Source organism: Dipodomys merriami, unplaced genomic scaffold (genome assembly GCF_024711535.1).
Source record: "Dipodomys merriami isolate MVZ:Mamm:240054 unplaced genomic scaffold, mDipMer1.0.p SCAF_14, whole genome shotgun sequence".
NCBI lineage: Eukaryota > Metazoa > Chordata > Mammalia > Rodentia > Heteromyidae > Dipodomys > Dipodomys merriami.
In genome coordinates this window covers 15,019,655-15,044,199 of record NW_027202715.1, presented here as the reverse complement: position 1 = coordinate 15,044,199, position 24,545 = coordinate 15,019,655, and the positions used below count along the sequence as shown (strand labels likewise).

Below are 24,545 nucleotides of genomic sequence, written 5' to 3'. Positions count from 1 at the left end.
GTACTGAGATATGGCCTGAATATTCACTGGACAATCAGTCCATGTGCCCCATTCATGGGACACTGGATCCTATATCCTATGGAATTGATCTATCCAACTTCTGCAGGCAGTCAGGCAGGTTAAAGGAGGCCAGCTATGTAGATGCTTTCTCTTTCTTTCTCTCCTTCCTCCAAACTAAACTATCTAAGTCCTTAAGTCCTCCTGCCCAACTCCTTCTAGCCACAAGGCCACCAGTGTATAACCCAGACTCTATTTCAGATCCGGTGAATGAGTTGCTGCCATTTCAAACATGGGAGGCAACAGCCCCTGGGCTGCACTGGAGGAGGTAGGATTTCCACTGAAGGAGGTAGGACTTCTGCCAGAGGTGGCAGCCCCCTCCCCTGCCCTGATCCAGCAGCCCTCACTCAGCCCTCTTATCAATGGTTCTGGCACCCTCCATTCCCGCACCAGCCAAGGCCAAGGCCCCCTTCCATCAGCAACCTCTCCTCCCCGATGGACAAAAGCATGCCTGGCCTGGCCACTCTGAACCAGCTGTCTCAGCTGAAAGATGCCCTGGAGGTTGTTACTCGCCTTACAGAAACGGTATTTATAATGTATCATGTGATTTCTTTTTGTTTCTTAGTATGTTCCTCCCTCACAATATAAGCCCTGTTTTCACTGTATTTGATGTTGGTGCCCTGCATCTTGTATATACACTTCTCTAATTTGGGGAGGGGTAGGGAAAAAAAACAAAATGTTTAAATAAGGATACAGGTTGGGAAAGAAGGGATGGTAGGGGAAAAACGAAGAAGCAACAAGGCTAGATAGGAAATGTACTCATTACCTTGCTCATGTATACTATAACCCCTCTGTACAGTATTTTTACAATAAAAACCTTAAAAAAATAAACAGAAACATTAAGTACCATCCTTACCCAGACCCAAGGGCCTGCTACAGATCGGAGTGCTACTTGAGCCCACGTTCTTCCATTATGGGAGGTGGCAGGGGCCGGTGGCATAGTCACGGTGCACATGCTGCTCTCATTAAATGGCCTAGCACAGATTGACATGCACCTGGGTTCTTTCTCTGCCAATCCTACTGCCTATACCAAGAAGCTGCAGCATGTATTCCTATCCTATGAGGTAACCTGGTGTGGCGTATATATAACCTAGTACCCTTCTACCAGGGGAACAGCGGGATATTTGGGGAAAGGCCCACTGCTATGCAGATGAGGCCCACCAGACCACCCCCAATCACCTAGCTGTGACTGAGGCTAGTGCCTGACCAGGATCCTCACTGGGATTTACAATTACCCAGGTGGTGGCCAAAGGTGAAACCAATTTATTGCCTGTATAATGGATGGTCTCAAACATGTGGGCCACAAAGCCATCAACTATGGCAAAGTGGCCACAGTCATACAAGACAAAAATGACAACCCGTCTGACTAAGTCAGACCCTCCTGCTACCTAAATAGTGGAGGTCACCATCCTCTTGGGAGAAATATGGCTCCTCTAATAAACCTTATAATAGTCTTTCTCCTGTGCCTGCCTGCCTCTGTGTGGTCCCCTGGGATAGATGTGTGAAGGATCCCTTCAATTACTCTCACCTCTGGGTCCTGATGTACTTCTCCCTCTATTCTCCACAGCCAGTTTGTTGGTTTGTTTATGGGCCAGTACTGGGGCTTGAAGTCCATTGAGCTTCAGGACTTACTCACTTGTTCTTTTTTTTTTTTTTTTGACTCAGAGCTGGCACTCTACCACTTACGCCACACCTCCATTTATGGCTTTTTGTTGGTGTCTTGTGGACTTTTCTGCCCTGGTTGACTTCAAACTGTGATTCTCAGATCTCAGCCTCCTGAGTAGCCAAGATTGTAGGTGTGAGGCACTGGTGTGCAGCCCAGCTCATCATCTTGTTACTAAGTTAATATCTACTTCTACCCATGCCATTGTCCCTGGGGGCCTCTCTGCACTCTGACCCCATGCGCTCTGCATGCATGCCCTGGGGCTGACTGCATGAGTTGTGTCATCTCACTTGCTGAGTCTGGACTTCGATTGTTAGAGGACAGGAAGCAGCTTTCCCTCCATGGTTCTATGATCTGCTCCCCTCTCCTAGCATGGGCACTGGGCAGATCTAGAACTGAGTGCTTCACACTGGGCATGCTTATATTCCTGCCTTGGATAGGCCCAGAGAAGAACTGTAGCTGAGGCTCATTGGCTGACTTCCCCCCCCCCACCCCTCCCCTGCCCCCTGCCCACACCCTATCAAGCCTGGACCTCTGCATTTTCCTCATTCTGGCAAGCCTGGAATACCTTGATCTCCTACAGACCCTGAGCTCCCAGCCACTGATAGAGCTCTGTGAGGCATTTCCTGCCAGTCAGCCTCTCCCAACTCATGCTGGCCAGTCAGCCTACAGACTTCACAGGCTCTGACTGCTCTGTGTCCTCAGGGTTCAGCTGAAACATCACCTCCCCTGAGCTACTCCTGCTAGAAAGGACAACTCTCCTTCCCTTAGGCCTTCTCCTGTCACTCCATTCATTCCCCCAGAGTGTCACCTGCTGATATGGGAGTCTGGAGGGCCTTGGAGGGCAGACTATGAATTTCAGCTGCGAATTCTCAGAGCAGGCTCTTGCAAATGTTTGTAGCATTTGCTCAAACACCTTGTACAGTGAAAAAAATCTATTTTTTCTTTGCTAGTCCTGAAGCTTAAACTTTAGGTCTGGGCACTTGTCCCTGAGCTTTGGTACTCAAGGCTAATGCTCTACCACTTGAGCCTCAGTGTCACTTCTGGAGTTTTGTAGTTAATTGGAGATAAGAGTCTCATGGACTTTCCTGCCTGGACTGGCTTTGAATCACCATCCTCAGATCTCAGCCTTCTGAGTTGCTAGGATGACAGGTGTGAGCCACTGGCACCCAGCAATAACTTAGTTTCTTAAATCATGAAACTTGAGTTCCACAAGTATACCTCATAATTATCCCCAATCTTCACCCATTCCTTCATCCTGTCAATCTCAAGAATTAACCACTGAGACGTGTACTTCCCATTTTATCCCTTCATATCAGTGGTCCCTTCTTTTCTTGGCCCCTTGAACCTCCTTCCTCTCCACAGATGTTCTCAAGGCCATGGTACTTCTGATTACCTCAACACGTGCATACCTTTCTCTGGGATGTGAGTTTCCTGATGAAAAGGTCTGATTTCCTTGATTCCTATGTCTACAGGGGCTTGTATAGAGTGCTTGGTATGGAGATAAGCCTTCAGTGATTATTGAATGGGTAGCAGGCAGGTGGATGGATAGATGGATGGGCAGGCAGATAATGGGGGAGTGGGTAGATTAATGAAAAGATGGATGTGGATGGATGGGTAAGTGGATGGACAGATGAACTGGAGGGTGGGTGGATAGGTTAATGTATGAACAGAAGGCTGAAGAGATGCATGAATGAATGAATAGACAAGTGCATAAATAGATACACAGGCAAATAGTTGGGTAGACCGGTTAAGGGGTAGATAAATAGATAGTTAAGTTGGGTTGCATAAATGATACATATATCTCTTTTCAGCACTGAGCCTTAATTTACTGAATGTGAACATCAACATTCTAGTGCCCATTCAGCATTCACATGAACTTATTAATATTCACTTATACTAATATGTTGTTAACATGTTAATATTAATTTAATATTAATATACGTGCATATGTGTGCACTACACAATCCATGCATATGCATATAATATATAATATGCATGTGTGTACATACATACTATATGACATGTAATACAGGCGTGTGCATGTTTGCATATGTGTATAATATACATATGTATGCATGTATATACATTTATATAATACATGGTATATATAGGTGTGTGGATATGTTTATTGTATATATATGTGTATATATATATATATATATATATGATTTTATTTCGTTTTTTCCTTAGAGAAAGTCCTACCCTTCTTTCACTTGCTCTAACTGCTGCCTAGATGAGGAAGGTCTCAAAGGCCATTTATAGAATTGGACCCCTATGGGGAAAATGGAGAGAACATTTCTTGTGTCCTCTTGTCATTCTGACCTTATAAAACACACCTACCCGAACAATGCCATCTTGACTCCCAGTGACAATGACGTGACTTGCATCCCAGGCGGGGCCCTCCACCACACAGCAGCAGGTTATGGCTCCTTCAGGGCCCCAGGCGGTGGTGATGCTGGCCAGGGGCTGTCCGTTGACGTTCCACAGGGACAAGTGAGCTCCCGCACAGGAGACGATGACGCCCTGCAAAAATGACAGGTGCCATCCCTGCCGACCCATCTGTCCTCTGCTCAGCCACCCAGTCTTCACACTGCATCACCCATCTCTGCCATCTTCTTGCAACATAGCCCCCAAATCCCCTACAACACACTTTTCAGCTTACTCATGAATTTGCTCTATTTTCACACAGTTAACTTCTTGACTCTTTCTACTGCAATGATATTTTGGGACAGCACTTCTTCTGGCAGATGGTGACTGGCTGTTACGGCTTGGGATGAAGTGTTCCCCATAAGGCCCATGTGTGGAAGACTTGATCCACAGCTGGTGGAGCTAATCACTGAGATGTGACCGGATTATGAGGGCTGTGACCTAAACAAATGGATTGATCCACCAAAGGATTCATAATTTTGATAGTGCTATTGGGAGATGGTGGAAAGTAAGCAGTGGTACCTGGTTAGGGGAGACAGGTCACTGGAAGTGTCTTTGAAGGTTAGTATCTTGTCCCTGGACCCTTCTGCGTGCTCCCCCCCTCTCTCTCCATTGCTTCTGGCAAAAGCAGCTCTGTTCTAGCTCTTTCTGTAGGTGGTTCCACCTTGACTTAGATGCACAATAATGGAGCTAGCCATCATGGACTGAAACTTCTGAGACTGCAAACAAAATAAATCTTTCCTCTCTTAAGTTGTTTCCGGCCTTTCATCGCAATAGCAGAACATCAACATACTGGACCCCTTTTGGGATTGCTCCCAGAGCCCTCTTCCTGGCCATACCCTGGCTGCCACAGATGACCCCACCTGACCCCACCTGAGGTTACACCTTTGGACAGGGTCAGCAGGCCTACAAGTGACTGCCCAGCTTAGCCCCATGAAGTTTAGGTGGACAGCATGGGACAGAGGTTCAAATGACTGCAAGTGGCTCATGAAGTTACGTGATGCCCCTCAAAGGGAACCATAGAGAAGAAATTTCCCTGTTGCATTTCTTAAAACACTTATATCCAGAGTGTCTCTCCCAAGTCCTGTCTAACCTACAAAAATGGAGTGGTAGCCATTGGAATGCTGGGGCCATTCCTTTAAGCCTTGCCCACCTACCATGGGATGTAGAACTCAGTGCCCTTCTACAAGCTAGCTTCTATTGTACCACTTCTCAAATGCTTAGGGCTAGCTGTCTCAAGGCCAGAAACTTTTAGTACATCTCTGCCAAGCACCCAGACCTGGGCCCAATAAGCATGCAATGAACCCAGATGGCTCTGGGACAACCTGTCCTGGTACCAGTGATCTCTGGGGTTTGGGAACACCATTGGTAATGGTTCTGTATTCTCCCAGATCAGGAACTTGTGCCTTCTCCAATATGTTATTTCATCTATCTATGCACCTTCCACACTACCTATCATCATCCATCCATCCATCCATCCATCTATCCATCCCATTCATCCATCTATCCCATATCCACTTACCCCACTTGGATAACTCAAACTGCCAACTATCCATCCACCTATTCTCCATCCACTCATAAATCTATCCATACTTCCAACTATCCATCCACCTATCTTCCATCCACTCATAAATCTATCCACCCATACTTCCAACTATCCATCCATCCAAATCTATCCACCCATACTTCCAACTATCCATCCATCCACCCAATGACCATCTACCTATTTATCCCTATGTCTTTCCACTACCCATATTTCTATTTGTCCATTGTTTTTATGTCCATCCACCTCATCATCCATCCACATACGTAACAATCATCCTATATTTAAGCCTGTCTGGAGCACTAAGTCCAGCCAAAGTTGAGATCAGGACTTTCCATCATCTTTCCCTTCATCTATGAATCCTCTACCCACATAGCCCATGCACTGAATCCCTGGGGTTTTGTTTAAATTCATGCAGGAACTCTGCAGCCTCAGAGAACTCCTACCCATGAGAAGGCATCCATCCTGGAGGAAAAGCCACATTGATTTTATATTTATATGTTATATATATATATATATATATATATATACATATATATAACTATACATGTATATGTGCATCTGAGTGTATATACTATACACTTACCTATATACCTATATATACACATATATTTATATATGTATGTATACATACATACCTGTGTACATGTGCATATTTGTATGTGAGCACACATCTTTATATACACTTTATGTATATACACGTTTTATATATATGAGTATACATGTATATATGGATATATACATATGTGTGTACACATCTATACATATATACACATACACACAGATGTATCCCCACACACAGATCTCTGCCATGCTACCAGCATGCTACCATGCAGGCTGAAAGACATAGATAGGACACAGACGTGGAGAAACAGGGGTCTCACCGAGATGTCACTGATGGCGATGGCGGAGATGCCCTCACGATGGGCAGGCAGGCGGGCCACGTGGGCGAGGTGGTCCAGGTCCCATAGGATGCAGGTGCAGTCCTGGGATCCACTCACCAGTAGGCTGAAGGTGACTGAGGCTGCCAGGCATGTGACAGCCTGAGTATGTCCATACAAGGCCTGGAGACAGGAGCCAGACCCACAGATTATGACAGAAACCCTTCACTCGACTACCCATGTGGGTTCCCCACTCTTCCCTTCATTGCTGGGCTCAAAATGGGGAAACAGAGGTTCAGAGTGATTCAATGATTCCAGAGCTTAGTCTGGGGATGGGCGGTGGGGAAGCAGGGGAAAGGATGCACATGTACGGGTCCACAGCTGGCAATCTGTAACATCAGATTCTAGGGATTGAGGCCCAGCTGGAGATAATTAGGAATCACTGTATGATAACCCGACCAGAGGTGAGCAGTGTCCTTAGGCTCTGTCTTCCCAGCTTGTATCTGGAATCTGAGACAGCCCGCAGTGCAATTAACATGTGAAGGCTGGGGCTGGAAAAGTGGGCGGTGCTGTCCAGGCCAGATGCCTTGGCAGTATCACTGGGAGCTTGCTAGTTTGCTAGAAATGTAATTTTCAGGCTGTTCCTGAGACCTGAGTCAGAGCATGGCACAGCCCTGCAATCTGCATTCTCACAGCTTTCCAGGGGATTCTTGGGCATGCTCACATTGGAGAGGGTCACACTATGGGACTCAGATCATTATCGAATAAAATGTGACTTTTTAACCAGAGGCTAGTGGTTCATGGTTATAATCCTAGCTACTCAGGAGGCTGAGATCTGAGAATCGCAGTTCAAAGCTAGCCCAGGCAGAAAAATCCATGAGACTTTTATCTCCAATTAACCACTAGAAAATCCACAAGTGGAGCTGTGGCTGAAGTGGTTGAGTGCCAGCCTTGAGCAAAAAAAGCAAAGGCCCTGAGTTCAAGCCCCAGAACCAACACACACACACACACACACACACACACACACACACACACACACACACACACACACACACACACACACAGAGTGACTGTTCAAGTCTGAAGGGTCTGGGTTCATGACCAATCGTGATATAAGGGCCTTGCTCTGGGCTTCAGATCTGGCCTATTCAGGGCCTGGCCAGACTTGTGGATGGCCAGAGGTTTTGCTCTTCAGTGGATGTGTTGCTAAGGAAGAGAGGTACTCATGGCCCACTGCTGCAGGCCTGGTAAGGATTCTGCCCCAAGCATCCCAAGGCCACTGGGAAAGCCTGACATGAGACCCTGTGTCTGCTGTGCTCTGGAATTAGCCAGGTGCGTGCAGAGGTGGCATTCTGGAACGTAACTAGCCTGGCTAGCCTGTTGGTAAACCTCCACCCTCAGGGCAGAGGCAACCGCTCACTCATTTGGGTCAATGAGACCTAGCATCATTTTTCAAAGCTGTCACTTTGCCTGATGACAGCAATTAAAAGTTTTGCCACAGGTTCCCTTTTGTCCTCAGTGGATCCTAACATGACACCAACCAGATGGTGGTGGCAAGCTTCTGGGCAGAACCCAGGGAAGAAGATGTGGGTCATCTCGGGAACATGGAAGGTCTCTAAATAGAGCAAGGAGAGGATGAGGCAGAGCTTTTTGAATGAGGGCTGCTGACAGCCGTGACCACAGGGGCACAGCAGCTCCACAGGCACGGGAAGGGGACCCAGGTGTGAAGTCCAGACCTCAGAACAGCTGTTCTGAGTCAAGCACCAAGGCAGGCTGCATGGTCCTGCATGCAGCCTGTGTGGTCCACATTGCCCACAAAGGCAAGGCAAGACTGTTGTCTTGATGAGCAGAAGCCACAGCTCCAAGCCAGACTCACCATCCATATCCTGTGCCCACCATTGGAAAGGCAGAGGAAAGCAAAGGAGGACACAGCAGTTCTGAATGTGGCTCCCATGTGCTTCTCTATATTCTCAGAATGTGTGTGTGTGTGTGTGTGTGTGTGTGTGTGTGTGTGTCCTTCAGGGCCTGGGCACTGACCCTTAGCTTTTTGCTCAAGGCTGGCACTCTACCACTTGAATCACAGTTCCATTTTTTTCTTTGCTGGTTAATTAGAAGAGTCTAGAAGATTTATCTGCCTGGGCTGGCTTAAAACTGTGATCCTACAGGTGGACCCATTGCAACAATGCGATGTACAAGTCATTATGTCGAAAAACTAACTTTACAACTTTGGTGGGAGGAACAGGTGGGGGGTGAGGGGTATTGGAAGGTATGGGAAGGGGAAACAAAGGAGGAGCTAACAATGCTTGATAAGAAATGTACTCGTAGGGGCTGGGAAGGTGGCTCAGTGGTAGAGCGCTTGCCTTGCATGCATGAGGCTCTGGCTTCTATTCCCCAGCACCACATAAGCAAAAGGAAAAAAAGCCAGAAGTGGTGCTGTGGCTCAAGTGGTAGAGCACTAGCCTTGAGCTGAAGAGCTGAGGGACAGCGCCCAGGCCCAGAGTTCAGGCCACACGACCAGACCCCCCCCCCCTCAAAAAAATGTACTCGTTATCTTGCCCGTATAATTGTAACCCCTCTGTATGGTATTTTCACAATAAAAGAAAACAAACTGTGATCCTCAGATCTCAGCCTCCTCAGTAGTTAGGATTACAGGATGCATCAACTAGAATAACTTCATTGTATCATCTTGCAGAACACCAAAGTAACAAAATATAAATAAAACAATTGTCTCAAAATAATTCACAATGGTATACGTGGCAAAGTGGTTATTTTCGATTAATTATTGGTGGCATTGAGAAATGAATGTGGAAAACCTCAAGTCACTGATTAGTAAATCTACTCCAAAATCATCAGAAGGACACAATCAGTCAAAAGCAAACACTGTCTCTCTAAGATACCTTCTACAGCACTACTTAAAATAGTGGAAACCTGGAAATAACTTAATTGCCTAGTTTTAGGAGAAAAGGTTTTACTAAGCTGTGGTGCATCGGACTTGAAATGTAATTTTGTGGAAATAGAATCATCTGGAACAATTGAAATGTAAATTATAGAGGCTGTAGAAAAATGAAGAGAATTTGATAGGCTGGCTGAAAGCAGAATACAAATAACTACACAGGCTGGGTAAAGGTATAAATATGTATATCAGGCACAATAATATGCAGAAATGGAGACGTTCATGAGGATTATAGAGAAATTGTCTGCCTTTGAAGAGAATTTGAAATGTCTCTTTAGTGGAATAGTTTTAACAAGTGTTGATGGCGTTAGTGGATGATGACATGTCTCTAGGTCAGGGGTGGACCTTTGCTAAGAAGCTGGTGGTTTGAGGGGTCCCAAAGACCATGCCTGTACCTTGACAGTACAGGAGCCTGTCCCCTGAGCCTGTGCTTAGGTGAGCACTCTCCTGACACACCCTTCCTCCAGCACCCCTCCCTGCCCAGGCCCTGTTCTGTCTTGGGGATGCAGCAAGTGGCAGTGTCACCTGTGCTCTAGGGAAGCACATGTTTCCAGAGAAAACCAGCTTAGGAACCAGGCACAAGTGAATTTTGTACCATTCATTTGGTTTTGGTCCCTTGGGGATCTATGGCTAACTACAAAACAGATGCACAAACGATTTGTATTTCTGAACTAGAAGTGTCCCTGGTTGATGTTCTGACCCAAATTCAAGACTACACAGGAAGAAAGCTGGGTGATGAAATTTTCAGACCTTAGTGACTATCTCTCATTTTCATTTCTTCACATGCTGAATTTTTAAATAAAAATATTCCCCTAAGGTTACTCAAGCCTGTAATCCTAGCTGCTGGAGGCTGAGATGTGGTTCAAAATCAGCCTGGGAAGGCAAGTCTGTGACATTCTTATTTCTGATTAACCACACAAAAGCTGCAAGTGGAGCTGTGGCTCAAATGGCAGAACACCAGTATTGACCCAAAAAGCTCAGGGACAGTGCCCAGGTCCTGGGTTCAAGTTCCAGTACCTATATCCCCATATACAAAATGTACATAGGAAGAGCATAAAATTTAGATATAGGTGGATGAACCCAGAGTTAAACACACGTTCAGCCTTTCTGAGCCTCTGTTCCCTCATTAGAAAAGGCAGGAATAATAGTGCCTGATTTGAAGGATTAAGGTTAGAGCACACAGAGGCCCTGGTGCATTCTGGGTGAAATGGAGCTCTGTCTTTCCCCAGGCAGCATTAGGGCTGGTGTAGGCCCATGAGTGGGGCAGAGACTTCATTGCTCCCAAGCTTCCAGCCTGCTGTTGGTTTTACTTCTGCTTCCAATCCTTCCCTTTTCATGTAGTCTCATCTTCTGCATCTGTGAACTTGGAGAACTTTACTTCTTGGGCACCTTAATTTTTCACCAAGAAAGTAAGAATGACAACGGTGCTTATTTTACTGAACGGTTAGAAGGTGAACTAAGGAAAACTATGGCACAGTGGCCAGGCAGGGCGAAGGTTCAGAAAGTATCACCTTGGTGCTGGAGAAGGGCTTCCTCTCTGGCCCTGGTGTGTGTGGTGGCAGCTGTTACATGGTCTCACTGCAGAGTGACAGAACGACAGGCCACCCTCCGCTTCTCATAGAGAGCAGGAGTGCCAGTGTGGGCATGTTCAGGCACCGTGGCTGCCCACAGCACAGGCATGTCCAGTGCGGCCCTATCCCTGCCTGTGGCAGGGTTACTCCCGGGGCACTATGCCAGCCTGATGCACATACCTGCCGCAGGTGCAGGCCTCTGGGGCGGCCTCTGACCACAGTGAGCTCCCACACGCACACCACAGTGCTGGCCCCCGCCGTGACCACCATCGTCGGGGATGGGCACACTGCACACAGGCAGCGGCCCCACTCTGCTAGGTTCTCGAACGTCATCAGGATCTGGGGAGATGAGAGTGAATGCTGGTGCAGGGTGGGCAGAAGCCAGAAGGCCAGGACAACCCTAGAGGGGAGACCAGACCGCCTGGGTGCTCTGAGAACCTAGGCCATCTCAGGCCTGGACCCACCATTCCAGTGGTGAGGACTCCTCACACAAGCAGACACAGGATGAAGAGCTACTCAGATGCCTGGATGAAGCAGCTGGGTGGGAGCAGAGTGGGATGGAGCATGGAGGGCGGGGAATTCATGAGATACAGAGGTAGAAGGGGAACAGGGTGGGAAAGGGCTGGGAAGAAGACAGAGACAGCTGCAAATCTAATGGTGGCATGAGGCCATCAGCAGAGAGTTTTACTCCTGGAGAGCCAAGCCAGAATATTCTCAGTCAACACCATGCCTGGGGCAGCCTGGAGAGCTCCCTCAGACCTTCCCACCCAGTGTGAGTGAACATCTGGATGGGCTCGCTGTATTCATGTGACTGGCCAGAGTCTGCACCAGCAGCGTGAATGCTGGACTTCGTGGAACCTAGATTTGTGGTCTGACTCACAAAGGCTCTTTGTGTGGGGTCCCGGGAACCTCTTCCTCCTAGGCTGGGGCACAGCCTTGGTGGGCGGGGCATGGTAGCTTTGAGCTCACTGGTCTCTGGACCACCTTGGCCGCAGCCAGAGGCGGAGCAGGACCTGCGATGCCTTCTCTGTTTCCCTCACCTTGTCAGAGCCATAGCTCCCCAGGCAGCAGCTAAAGTCATCGAAGCCCCAGCTGAAGGTCTTGTTCCAGAGAGGGGGCAACAGCACCTTGTTCTTCTCCACAGCCAGGATGGTCTTCTCGGTTGGGACAATATGACCGATGGCCCCTTTGGGGGACTCTGACCCTAGAGAGAAGAGGAACATATCTACCCCCACCCCCACTGTCAGTGAGTATGACTGGGTATAGAGAGGAACAGCACCCACGCTCCACAGCAGGCTAACTGGACTTCACCAAGCACGCACCAGGATCGGGCACTGCTTGCCAAAGTCTTGTCAGACCTGAGCATGGCCCAGGTCCCCTCTCTTTGGTTCTACCTCAAACTTGGACCCTCACATGATCCGTGGCTCAGGATCTCTGTGGCCGTGATGCCAGGAGATGCTGACCACCTGCTCTTCCTGTGCTCCCTAGGAGAGGCCCTACACATGTGGCCTGGCCTTCTGTAACTGCACTCCGGAAGCCACACCTGGCCACAGCTGGAATAAGGTTCAGAGTTCAGAGTCTGCTGCTGAGCAGCAGCATCGTGGGTAAGTCACAGCATACTTGCTGTCCCCCAGGGCCCTTCTGTGGAATGGGGACAATGATCCCCTCTCAGTGCTGTACTCCGATGGTGGTGGTGGGGATGCTGTTTACCATGAGGTCCCACCATAAGGGGCCTTTCCCTTCTCCTGGAGGCAGACCCTTCCAAGTGACATGGGAGAACCACCGTGTCCTGAGCCCCACACAGCACACAGCTAGGCAGCAGTAGAGCTGGGACTCATACCAGCCATGATCAAGGCCATGTGTTCTCAGGCCCATGGATAGCCAGGGCTCAGGGACAATAGTGACCAAAATACAGAAGGTGCTATCTGCTACAGGGCCTTGAAATTTGTCCAGTAGTCTTCAGAGGGAGGTGTGTGTGTGTGTGTGTGTGTGTGTGTGTGTGTGTGTGTGTGTGTGTGTGTGTGTGTGTGTGTGTGTGTGTGTGTGTGTGTGTGTGTGTGTGTGTGTGTGTGTGTGTGTGTGTGCTTTAGAAACAGATAGACACAGAGACAGAGGAAAAACAAAGAAAGAGAGACAGAAACAGGAGAGAGAGACCAATAGAGAGCAAAAGACAGGAACTAGAAACAAAGAAAGAGAAAAAGATATAAAGAGAGACAGAAAGAGCAGAGAGGAAAAGACAGAGAAACAGAACAGGAGGGGAGAAGCTTTGTGCGTGCGTATGGAATGTACGTGTGCACACACAAGAGTGAGGCATGTGTCTGAAGCCACACAGACCAACATGTGGGTCCTCAGATGTCAGGCTCTGACCCAGTGTTCTGGAGGCTTCCAAAGTGAGTGGAATCCCACCACGTTTAGCCCTTCTAAGCCAGACCCCATGCTTTGCCTAGGTCTCTACCCCTGACTTCCCAGGAGAGCCCAATCATGAACAACACAGGACCAAAAACTCACCTTTGACCATGACCTGGGAGGGCCTTAGGGTCTGCAAGCTGTGGAGGAAAGGCTGTGGGTGGCTGGGCATGGCCGCAGGTGTGGACGCATCCTTTCCTGGCACCAGCTTCCCTGCCGTGCTCCTGGCCGGGTGGGGCTTGGTAAAGAGCTGAAATGGCATACGTAGCACAACACACAACACAGGTCGTTTAGGGGCAGATGCCCAGAGACCAACCCAGGCAACCACAGCCGCACTCTACTGGGCACTGCTGGTCTGCTTAAAAGGACGGCATCCTGAGCTGGGTACCAGTGACTCGCTCCTGGGATCCTAGCTACTCAGGCAGCTGGTTCCAAAAGCCAGCCCAGGCAGGAAAGTCCATAAGGCTCTTAGCCCCAATAAACTACCAAAAAGCCAAAAGTGGAGTCGTGGCTCAAGTGGTAAGGTTAGCCTTGAGCAAAAAAAAGCTCAGGGACAGCAACCAGACCCTAAATTCAAGCCCCAGGACCAGCACACACACAAAAGACACAAATGCTGCTGGGGGCTGGGGGCTGAAATCTGAGGATCATGGTTCAAAGCCAGCCTGGGCAGGAAAGTCCATGAGATTCTTATCTACAATAAACCACTAGAAAACCGGAAGTGGCGCTGTGGCTCAAGTGGCAGAGCACTTGCCTTGAGCTGAAGAGCTGAGGGACAGCGCCCAGGCCCAGAGTTCAAGCCCTACCACCACCACCAAAAAAAAAAAAAAAAAAAAAAAGACCCAAATGCTGCAGTTGAGGGGCCCAGGGCTGGAGAAGCACAGCCTTTCGCTCAGCTATCAGTGCAGAAATCTTTACTGACATCTGTTCAAATATTCTGAGAAGCAGAAGGTAACCTTAGTAAGTGGTATTTTTAATTCTCATTTTTCTCAAATCTCTGCCATCAACTGGGTTTTTTTTTGGTTTTTTTTTTTTTTTTTTTTTTTTTTTTTTTTTTTTTTTTTTTTGTCTTTTGCATATCCAGGCAAAACTTTAAGTGTCACCTGGCCCCAGTGTATGTAGGATGGATCAGAAAGGACCACTGCAGCCAGACTGGATTCCTCCCTGGCTGGACTCCTGTGGAACTGCTTTCTCTATCCATCCACACTGTCCTGTGCTCCCAGATGGAAATGGCTGCTGGGTACTAGGCTGGAGAGCACCGAGGTGGGAGCTGAGCCTGGCCGGCCACAGGTGTGAGACCAGGAGTCAAGTTCAATGGAGAGCCTGGGATTTCAAGCAGCTTTAGCCCGGTGATAGCCTCGATCAAATGCCAGCCTATCTAGGAGAGCTATGTTGGCGATCAAGTCATAGAAATCAGAATAATGATTTTTATAATGATTGTGTGTGTGTGTATGCGCGCGTGTGCCTGCGCCAATACTGGGGCTCAAACTCAGGGCTTAAGTGCTATCCTGTGCTTAATTCTCTGAAGGCTGGTGCTCTACAAATTCAGCCACACCACTACTTCCAGTGGTTTTTTTTTCTGGGGCAGGGCGGGGGGGGGGGAGGTTGGTGACTAATTGGAGATGAAGACTCTCCCAGACTTTCCTGCCCAGGATAGCTTCAAACCTCGATCCTCAGATTTCAGCTTCCTGAGTAGCTAGATGTGAGCCACTGGAGCCTGTAAAACAATGATTTTTTTTCCATGGGAATTTAACAGTAGAAAGAGGCCTCCACAGGCTTGGGGCCTGGCTCCTGCAAGAGCGTCAGCAGGTTCAGACCCAGGAGCAACTCCGTGCAGCTCTGAAGCGCTGGCCCTCGATGGTGACACTCAGAAGCCTCACACAGAGCCACGTGGTGAGGATCAGGTCCACAAGCTGTGAGTGCTCTTACACTATCAATACAAGCATGCAGCCTCCTATTTCTAAACATCTGTCCTAAAGGGACACAGCCAAGAGGCCAAAGGGCCATGCAGCTGCTACCAGCAGGCAAGACATGCTCCCACACCAGTGGGGCATGCCTCAGTGCCATCTACCCACTTGATCTACCCGCCTGCTGGGTGACCTGACCTGCTCACCCGGAGTTCTACCTCTGCAGCTTGTTTGAGCTGCATTTCCATGCAAGAGACAGAGCTTGAGCTTTGGTTTCCAGATCCATCAGAGAACACTTTCTTTAAAATCTTTTTGGTGGTATTATAGAACTCAGGGCCTCCAAAGTGTTTTACCAACTTGAGCCATGTGCCCAGGCTATTTTGCTTTCTAGATTACATGTCAGGTAGGCTCAGACTCTGATCCTCCTACTTTTGCTTTCCATGAGGCATAAAAGTGCCCTTCTGTGCTCTGCTTTTTTTTGTTTTGTTGAGATGGGGGAGGAGAGAGTCTTACTAATTTTTGTCCTGGCTGGACTTGAACCATCATCCTCCCATCTCTACTTCCTAAGTAGCTAGAAGTACAGGTGTTTGCCACAATATCTAGACCCTCCTCCAACCATTTCTTATACCCAGGAACTTATAAGAAAACTCAATGATGCAAACACACAAATAACTAATTTTCACTGAGTGCTAGAATATATCAGGCATTTTCTAACTACTTGATATGTCTCTACTCACTGGAAATAATAACCTTGTAATCTTAACTACGTGGTAGCCTGAGATCTGAAGGGTCACAGTTCAAAAGCCAGCCAGGGCAGAAAAACTCCGTGAGATTCCATCTCTGGTTAACCAGCAAACTGTCAGACTGGAGGTATGATCAAGCAGTAGAGCACCAGCTGATCAAGCAGAGCAAAGTTAATGCTCTGAGTTCAAATTCTGATACTGGCAAAAGAAAAATGAATTTTAAATAGTGAAATTATCACAGTGGTCAGTCACATATGATGGTGGAAGAGCCTTTACTGATATCATTAATGATGTCATCATTGAATCAATGTCAGGCAGTAAACGGGCTGAGGCCTGATCCTGAGGGCACGGGACCCCTTCAGAGTTCCCCCCACCCCAGCTCCTACCAGAAGAGCTTGTCTTCATGCTCTTCCTCAAGCCCACAGTGCCAATGCAAGGTGATGATATGGGCTGCCATACCTGCTTGGGCACCTGTCCAAAGTTGCTGACGAACCCCAGGATGGTGCTCTTGATCAGGGGGTCCCCAATGCTGCTGAGGTCTATTCTGTCACCATAAAAGTAGGGGTGGAAGGTGTTGACCGCCTCCACAGCGGCTGGCCCCTGTTGCTTGTACCCAAAAATGAGATCTATCCAGTGGTGGAGGTTGGCACTGACGAAGTCACTTTCCAGAGCCTGGAATGGAAACCCAGCAAGTGTGAACCCCAGGCCACGGGGAGATTGGGCTGAGCTTCACAGAGCCGGAGGCATGTGTGCTGGGATAAGGGGAATAACATGACTTCCTGGTAGGTATCCCCAAAAGAATCAGCCAGGCATCAGTGGGGATGCCCGTAATCCTAGCTACTCAGGAGGCTGAGAGCTGAGGATCATGGTTTGAAGCCAGCCTGGGCAGGAAAGTCCTTGAGACTCCAATCTACAATAGCCACCAAAAGAGCCAGAAATTGAGATGGGGCTCAAGTGGTAGGGCACTAGCCTTGAGCAAAAAAAAAAAAAAAAAAAAAAAAAAAAAAAGCTTAGGGACAGTGCCCAGGCCCTGAGTTCAAGTTCCAGGATATATTCTCTCTGTCTCCCTCTCCCTCTCCCCCTCTCCCTCTCCCCCACCTCTCTCTCTGTCTCCCCCCTCTCTGTCTCTGTTTCTCTGCCCCCCTCTCTGTCTCTGTTTCTCTGTCTCTGTCTCTGTCTCTGTCTCTCTCTCACACACGCACAGAATCAGCTTCATTCCTGCAGTGATGCCCACAGCAAACTAGTGAAGGGACCTCTCCATACAGCCCAGAAGCTCCCCTTCCATCCCCATCTCTAGTTTCTTCAAGCAGAAAGCCTCCAAGAGACCCATGGGACCCTGAGGTGCCCCTCAGAACTTTGGACACCAGTGTCACTCACCTGTCTATGCAGGCTGATGAATTTCCCAGGGTCCCCATCTGCCCAGGGAGGGAGTCGCACATCCCCTAGAGCTGTTCCATCCTGCATGCAACCTGGAAGGGAAGCAAAGCAGTATGGATTGTGGTCACTGTGGCCCACACTGAATTATGGGATGTTGAGAACAGAGCTCTCTGGGAATGCCAGTTCTATGCAGCATAGATGGGAGCTGTGTCCTAGGCTTCCTGCCTGGAAAGTCATCTTCACTTCCTCACTAACATCTTCTGTGTTTTCCAGGCAGCACTAGGGCTGGACTCCCAAGTCACACACAGACCCTGTGTCACTCCTGTTAACACGTCTCCCTTCCCACTAAAAAAACACCTTTTCATCCATATGCTTAATGACAAGAGTGGATGCAGCATTATCAATAATACAAAGTGGCATGCAGTGAACAGCCACGTTTCCGCCAGACTCCACAGGAGATTTAGAAACACATCACTTACTGATTCCACTTCAGTTCTTTTTTTTTTCCTCCCTTTTTTGTGCCAATACTAGAGCTTGAACTCAGGACCTCACACTCTCATTTGGCTTTTCCAAAGCTCAAGGTGGGTACTCTAGTACTTCCAGATTCTTGGTGGTTAATTGGAGATAAGAATGTAATGCCCCGGTAAGATGGTGGGGAGGAAAGGGATGGTAAGGGAGAAACAAAGGAGGGGGAACAATGATAGGAAATGTACTCGTTACCTTATTCATGTAACTGTAGCCCCTCTGTACAGTATCTTTACAATTAAAAATATGTATTAAAAATATAAAATTTTAAAAAATTCTTACCCAGGGTACCAAAATCAACTACAGTGACAACAGGAGATATGCCATAGGCGGAAAAAGTACAAAAGTAAAAAGAAATCACATAGTCCAGTGAAAACAACAACAAAGGAAAACCTCTTGTGTCCATGTCTTGGAGTTCATCTCGCTTAGCATCATCTTATAGGGTCATAAGTACATAGCTGTTGGGCTATTCTGCTCATCTGCTAAGATTATCCTAGATTTATGCTAATTATTACAAATAAGGGAGACCATGTTTCTTTTGGTCTGGCTTATTTCACTTAATATGATTTTTCCAAGTCCTTCCATTTCCTTACAAATATATATATATATATATAGACAGAGAGAGAGAGAGAGAGAGAGAGAGAGAGAGAGAGAGAGAGAGAGAGACAGAGACAGAGACAGACAGACAGACAGACAGACAGACAGACAGACAGACAGAGACAGAGACAGAGACAGAGATCTTAACTAGGGAAGGGAAGGGGAACAGCAAAATGGTGAGACAAAGGACAAAGGGAAACCTATGTAAAAGCGATACTCACAAGAGAATATGTTTGAAATGATCTGTACAACTTGGGGCAGGGAGTTGGGGGGAGGCAAAGAGGGAGAAAAATGAGAGAAGGGGTAACAAGTTAGATAAGAAATGTAACCACTACCTTACTTATGTAACTGTAACCTCTCTGCACACCATCTTGACAATAAAACAAAATAAAAAATAAATTTAAAAAATAATTTCATAGACTTTTGTTTCGATTGTCTTCCAACTGTGATCCTCAGATCTCAGCTTCTTAGTAGCAAGGACTACAGATATGAGCCACAATTCCCAGCTTTTTTCACATTCTTTAGAGAGAGGAGAGAGGACCCCACCTTTGAGACCCCTGTCTGTATGGAGAGTCTCACTACTTTCCTTCCATGGCCTTTTCTTTCACTTTCAAATAAACTTATTCTATTTACCTTCACAAAATAAAGGGAGAAGAGTGGGTTTTACTTATTTAATATTTTATGCCAGTGTTGGGGCTTGAACTCAGGCCTGGGTACAATGCCTGTGCTTTTTTTTTTTTTTTTTTTTTTTGCCCAAGGCTAGTGCTCTTCCCCTTGAGCCACACATACATTTCTGGTTTTTCAGGTTATTAATTAGAGACAAGAGTCTTAATGACTTTCAGGTTGGCTTCAAACTACGATCCTTAGATCTCAGCCTCCTGTGTGGCTAGGATTACAGGGGTGACCCATTGGCACCTGGCTAGAGAGAGGGTTTTTAGGTAGATATACCCTAGACAGTAAGAACAGTCCCGCCCAAGTCTCTCTCTTCCTCCATTAGCTATGCAGCCTGGAACTTGATGCTTGACCTCTCTGGGATCCAGTGTCTCCTCCTGTGAAACTGGAGGTGATGACAACAGACCATAACAGGCCAGAGGATGACATGCCTGACTCATACTGGGGCTGACTGATACGCAACACAGGGCAGCTTAGTCCCATTGACCTCTGTGCCCACGCCCCCAGAGCCTCCATGGTACAAGTAGAACCTTCTTGGTCCTACGGGATGTGCCTGCCCTGGCCCTCTGACCACTCAGTCTCAGCTCTCTGACCCCTTCACAGTCAAGTCCTTCTTGGAGATTAGAAGAACAAGGATCCCTCTGAGTTACTCGCAAACTAGGGGTTACATAGCACCTGACAGCTGCACTGCTTTCTCTGTGGTTCTTTTTCTTTTTCTTTTTCTGTGTTAGTTGTGGGGCTTGCACTCAGGGTCTGGGCACCATCCCTGAGCTTGTTTTCCCAAGGCTAGCACTCTACCACCTGAGCCACAGCTCCACTTCTGATTTTCTATTTTCTGGTGGTTAACTGGAAAATAGTCTCATGAACTTTCCTGCTGGACTGGATTTCAATCATGATCCTCAGATCTCAGCCTCCTGAGTAACAAGGATTATAGACATGAGTCACCAGTGCCTGGCTCACTTCTTTCTTTGTATTTTCTATCCCTTTCCCCACTGAGAATGTAAACATCTTCATGAGAAGTCATTTCAGGAGACCCAACTCAATCCTCAAGGCCTAAAGAAGTGTGTATATACAGCTAGTGCTCCATAATGGCTCATTCTCTTGACTTTCCAGTTGTCAACTCTCTTGGCCTCACTTCCTGGAAGATGCTATTACTTCCATAGTTAAGCCCACCACACCTCCCTTAGACAGCCACTGGCTGTGCTGCTACATCAGAGATGGTTTGGTGCTCTACCCCAAGGCTGCCTGGAGTTCCTCCTCTTGGCTTCCTCTGTCCCTGACATACCCCTGTGTTGGGCCTTGCCCAACTGGGAACTGTCTTTTGGATGTGTCCAGTTCTTCCTCTGGTCTAACAGGAAAAGGGCACACTGCACCAAGCTGACCCAGTCCTGTGGATACAGCTCACTAGATGACCTCCTCTGTGCTCTGGGGCTGCCCCTAGCCTGGCTCAGGAGGCATACTCATATGCACTGTTTGGTGGGAAAACAGGGAGCCCCAAGAAAGGGGAGCTGTGTGCCTGAAGCGGGTGCTGGAGATATCACTGGAATGCTTGCTGCAGTACCCACAGTCTCTGATACCTGGGGGCGGGGTGTGGGGAGAGTTTGGTAATGCCCCCACATCCCCTTGGCAAATGGTCTTAGTTTACCCTTGCACACAACTGCATGGAAGGCTCCTAGGCCACATGCTCTCCAGAAGGGCCTTACCCAGAATATGTGGGGAATTTTCTGCCCCTTCCTTTAATGCAGGAATGAGGCCAGGCTCATTTGGGGCTATAGGAGCAATGGAGCCACTGCCTAGCACTGTGTCCATTGTTAGAGTGAAGGGCAGATACAGCAGGACAGGGTTCCATCTGAGCTACTAGCAAGGCCTCCTGACCCCTGGCTGCCACTTTGCAAACCAAGGCCCAGGGCTCTTAGATGGAAGGCCATGGCCAGCACAGTCCAGATAACCTGGTCCCCGCATTGTTCCTAGAAACCACCTGTGCACGTGGACACTGTCACCCAGAGGAAGTCCCACACTCAGTGGGACAACAGGCCTACTTATTGAGCTGCCCAGTAAAAACACTGGTAAGAATCAGTTCCCCCTGGAAAGATCCTCCATCCCCCGACCTCCCCAGCCCATCCAGCCCCTCCCAGGCCTCCACTCACCAAACTCCATTGCATTGTAATTGGTTAGGAACTCGGGCAGGTAGAAGAACTCGGGGGTCAGCTCCCTGACATCACCCATGTTCTCCCTAGAGGCCGACTCCCACGTACTCTTCACACTATGGAACATCCGGTCTGCCACATCGAAGCTTCCACCCTGGGGGAAGAGGGACCAGCATGATGAGCGGCACACAGCTGAGTCCTGGGATGCCAGGGTCCTCCGTATGGGCCTCTGGCATCTGTCCCATCTCAGAGAGAGCAGTTCTGCCACTGGCACATTCACTCGCCCGGCCCAGGTTCATCCATCAGCCCATGCATATAAGGCTTCCATTCTCTCAATCACTCTCTGGAACCCTCACCCTTGATTGAGGATGCAGAATCCATGCTATCCAAAAGGATCTTTATCCACATCATGGAAATTAGAGTTCAGATCAGAGACCAGAAATGACAATGGTTTGATCATTCTCTAAGTCTGCTATAGGCTATCTGAATCAGGCACTTAGTGGCAAGGTCAGGATGCCTGTAATCCTAGTTAATCAGGAGGCTGAGAACTGAGGGCTGTGGTTGGAAGCCAGCCCAGGCCTAAAAGTTCATCAGACTCTTATCTCCAATTAAAACCAGCACAAGGCCAGAAGTAGAGCTGTGGCTTTCCACTGGTAGAGTACCAGCCTTGAGCAAAAAAGCTAAGGAAGAGCCCAAGGTCCAGAGTTCAAGCCCTAGTACACATACACACACACACACACACACACACACACACACACACACACACACACACACACACACACAGAATGACTTTGTTCTATCTCTGTCTGTGTATATGTATGTGTGTGTGCGCAAGGGTGTGTTGTGTGTATGTGTAGGTACCAGGGTTTGAACTCAGGGCCTCTTGTCCTTGCTTAGTTCTCTTGCTTAAGACTGGCATGTTCTACCACTTGAGCCACTCTTCCTGTTCTGGCTCTTAATTTTTCCTTGTTAACTGGAGATCAAAATCTTGAGGATTTCCCTGCCGTAGCTGGCTTCTAACTATAATGTTCTAGACGTGGCTCCTGAGAGGTTTGTTATAAGCAAGAGATAAAAGCCAACTACAGAGCAAAGAAATGGATCAGCCCTTCTGCCTGGGAGTCTGTGAAAGTTTCCTGGGCGATCCAACCCCAGAGGTGAATCTGTAAACCAAACAACGGGGAAGCCAGCAGAGCAGTCTGAGCAGCCTGAGGCCTTGGCAAGGAGCAGGGGTACAGAGGAATTTGGTAGGTCAGGGGGTCTCCTAGGAGGCCTTTTTCAGGGAGAGGAAAGAAAGGCAGGAAGGGCATGGTGCAGTGGCCCCATTCCTTGACCAGAGAGCAAGTTTTAAGACCAACACCTGGAGGGGCACCAGCACTCAGGGGACAGAGGGCAGCCCCAGGAGCATGGAATGCCTGTGGCTCTTGCCTGGATTCCAAGGCACGTGGCTATGGGGCCCACATTCCGCATTCAGTCTCAGAACCCCTAAGACTCAGGTATATTTTCCTCAAATGCCCTCAGCCATTCATCTGAATTGTCAAATCACTTATTTCCAATTGCCAAACTGACCATTCTGATTCATCAGGTGGTTTTTTTATGTTTTGTGGGGTTTTTAGGGTAGTGGTGGTAGAGGGGAGTAGAGACAGAGGAAGGTCTTTGAGCAGCCTCTGGTTGGAAGGACACAACACTGCAAGTAGGGCAGGAACTTCTGGAGAAAGACTTTCTAAAACTGGCCCTTTATTCCACTCAAGCTTAGAGATATCCAAAAAATTGTCACCTCCCTGGAATGCTCTCATTTGCTAGTCCCCTACCAAGTCTAGACCTTTCTTTAATGGAAGAATTTGTCTTCCTTCTTCTGGAGAGCACATGTGTTCGTAAGAGTAAAGGACAGGATCCAGACCCCCTTGCCTGCCTTCTCTTCTCAAAGTGTGCAGCCACAGCCACTGATGAAGACTGAGGATGGGAAAGAACCTTCTCTTGGCCTTTCTGTTCTGTTACACACTTTAGACACACAGCCGATCTCTCCCAATCCTTGCACCAGGTGAATTAGGAACAGTTTGTAACTGGGCCCCAGTGGCTCAGGCCTGTAATCCAAGCTACTTGGAAGGCTGAGATTAAGAGGATCACAGTTCCTAGCCAACCAGCACCAAAAAGTCCATGAGACTCTATCCCATGGTGGCACATGACTGTCATCCTAACTGATGGGAAGCCTAAAACAGGTGTGTGCTAAGGCAGGCAGTAAGACTCTTATCTCCAAAATAGTGCTGGAGGTGGGTGTAGCTCAGCGTACAGAGCCTGTCTAGCAAGAAGGCCCTGAGTTCAAATTCCAATAGTTCCAAAAGAAACAAAACAGGAAGGTGTTGGTATGTCCATTTCACAATAGAAAGCTGAGCCTACTCATGCTGCACTGGTTTTCCAGAGGCTACCAAGCAGTGGATGGCACTGGGTGAAGCCAAACATGCAGATGCAACTCCAAAGGGTGGGCTTAGCACATGCCAGTTGCCTTGGGTCTGGCTGTCCTTGGACCTGGGGCAAACTTGGTCTAGAGTATTTGGGCTACGGGGCTCTCAGCTCTTTCTGAGAGGGAAGACCCTATCATGCAGCTGAGGGTCACATCTAGGCATCCAGGTGGGCATGGACTGGATGGCCAATTTTCTGAGCCAGACTTGAAGATCCAATGGATCTTTTACTGAGGGACAGAGATGCTAAGCGGGCCAGTTCCTCATAGGGTCTCGGTCAGACACAACACCTCATCCTGGAGGTGGCGTGGCTCTCAGCTGGGATGATGCCCACAGTCCAATTTGAATAGAAATAGAAAGAAAATAGTGGGAGCCTAAATAAATCTGAACCTAACAAGTCACTCATTGAAATGTATTAAGAGCTTTGTGTATTTTAATCTGCAGCCCGAGCCCTACATCTGGGGAAGATTGATGTCTCCTCTCCCTCCCACTTTTCCTCTGCAGCTTTTATGAGCACTGATGGTAATCTCCTGAGAAACAATATGATTTGGTAATAAAAAGATTACCTGTATTAAATAAAAATAATATATACATAGGAAATATTGTTAGCGCTACAAATT

General features: G+C 48.0%; 1 protein-coding gene across 1 annotated transcript in view; it reads right to left on the bottom strand.

Moving 5' to 3' along the window:
- Positions 1–24,545, bottom strand: part of Wdfy4 (WDFY family member 4) — a 268,757-nt gene that overhangs the window by 5,616 nt on the left and 238,596 nt on the right. The window contains exons 54-61 of the mRNA XM_070020489.1: positions 21,470–21,623; positions 17,529–17,620; positions 16,611–16,823; positions 13,607–13,754; positions 12,139–12,323; positions 11,279–11,437; positions 6,578–6,757; positions 4,064–4,246 (exon numbers count right to left, since the gene is read on the bottom strand). Of these exons, the coding sequence (XP_069876590.1) occupies positions 4,064–4,246; positions 6,578–6,757; positions 11,279–11,437; positions 12,139–12,323; positions 13,607–13,754; positions 16,611–16,823; positions 17,529–17,620; positions 21,470–21,623 (1,314 nt within the window). The remainder of the gene's footprint in view (positions 1–4,063; positions 4,247–6,577; positions 6,758–11,278; positions 11,438–12,138; positions 12,324–13,606; positions 13,755–16,610; positions 16,824–17,528; positions 17,621–21,469; positions 21,624–24,545) is intronic.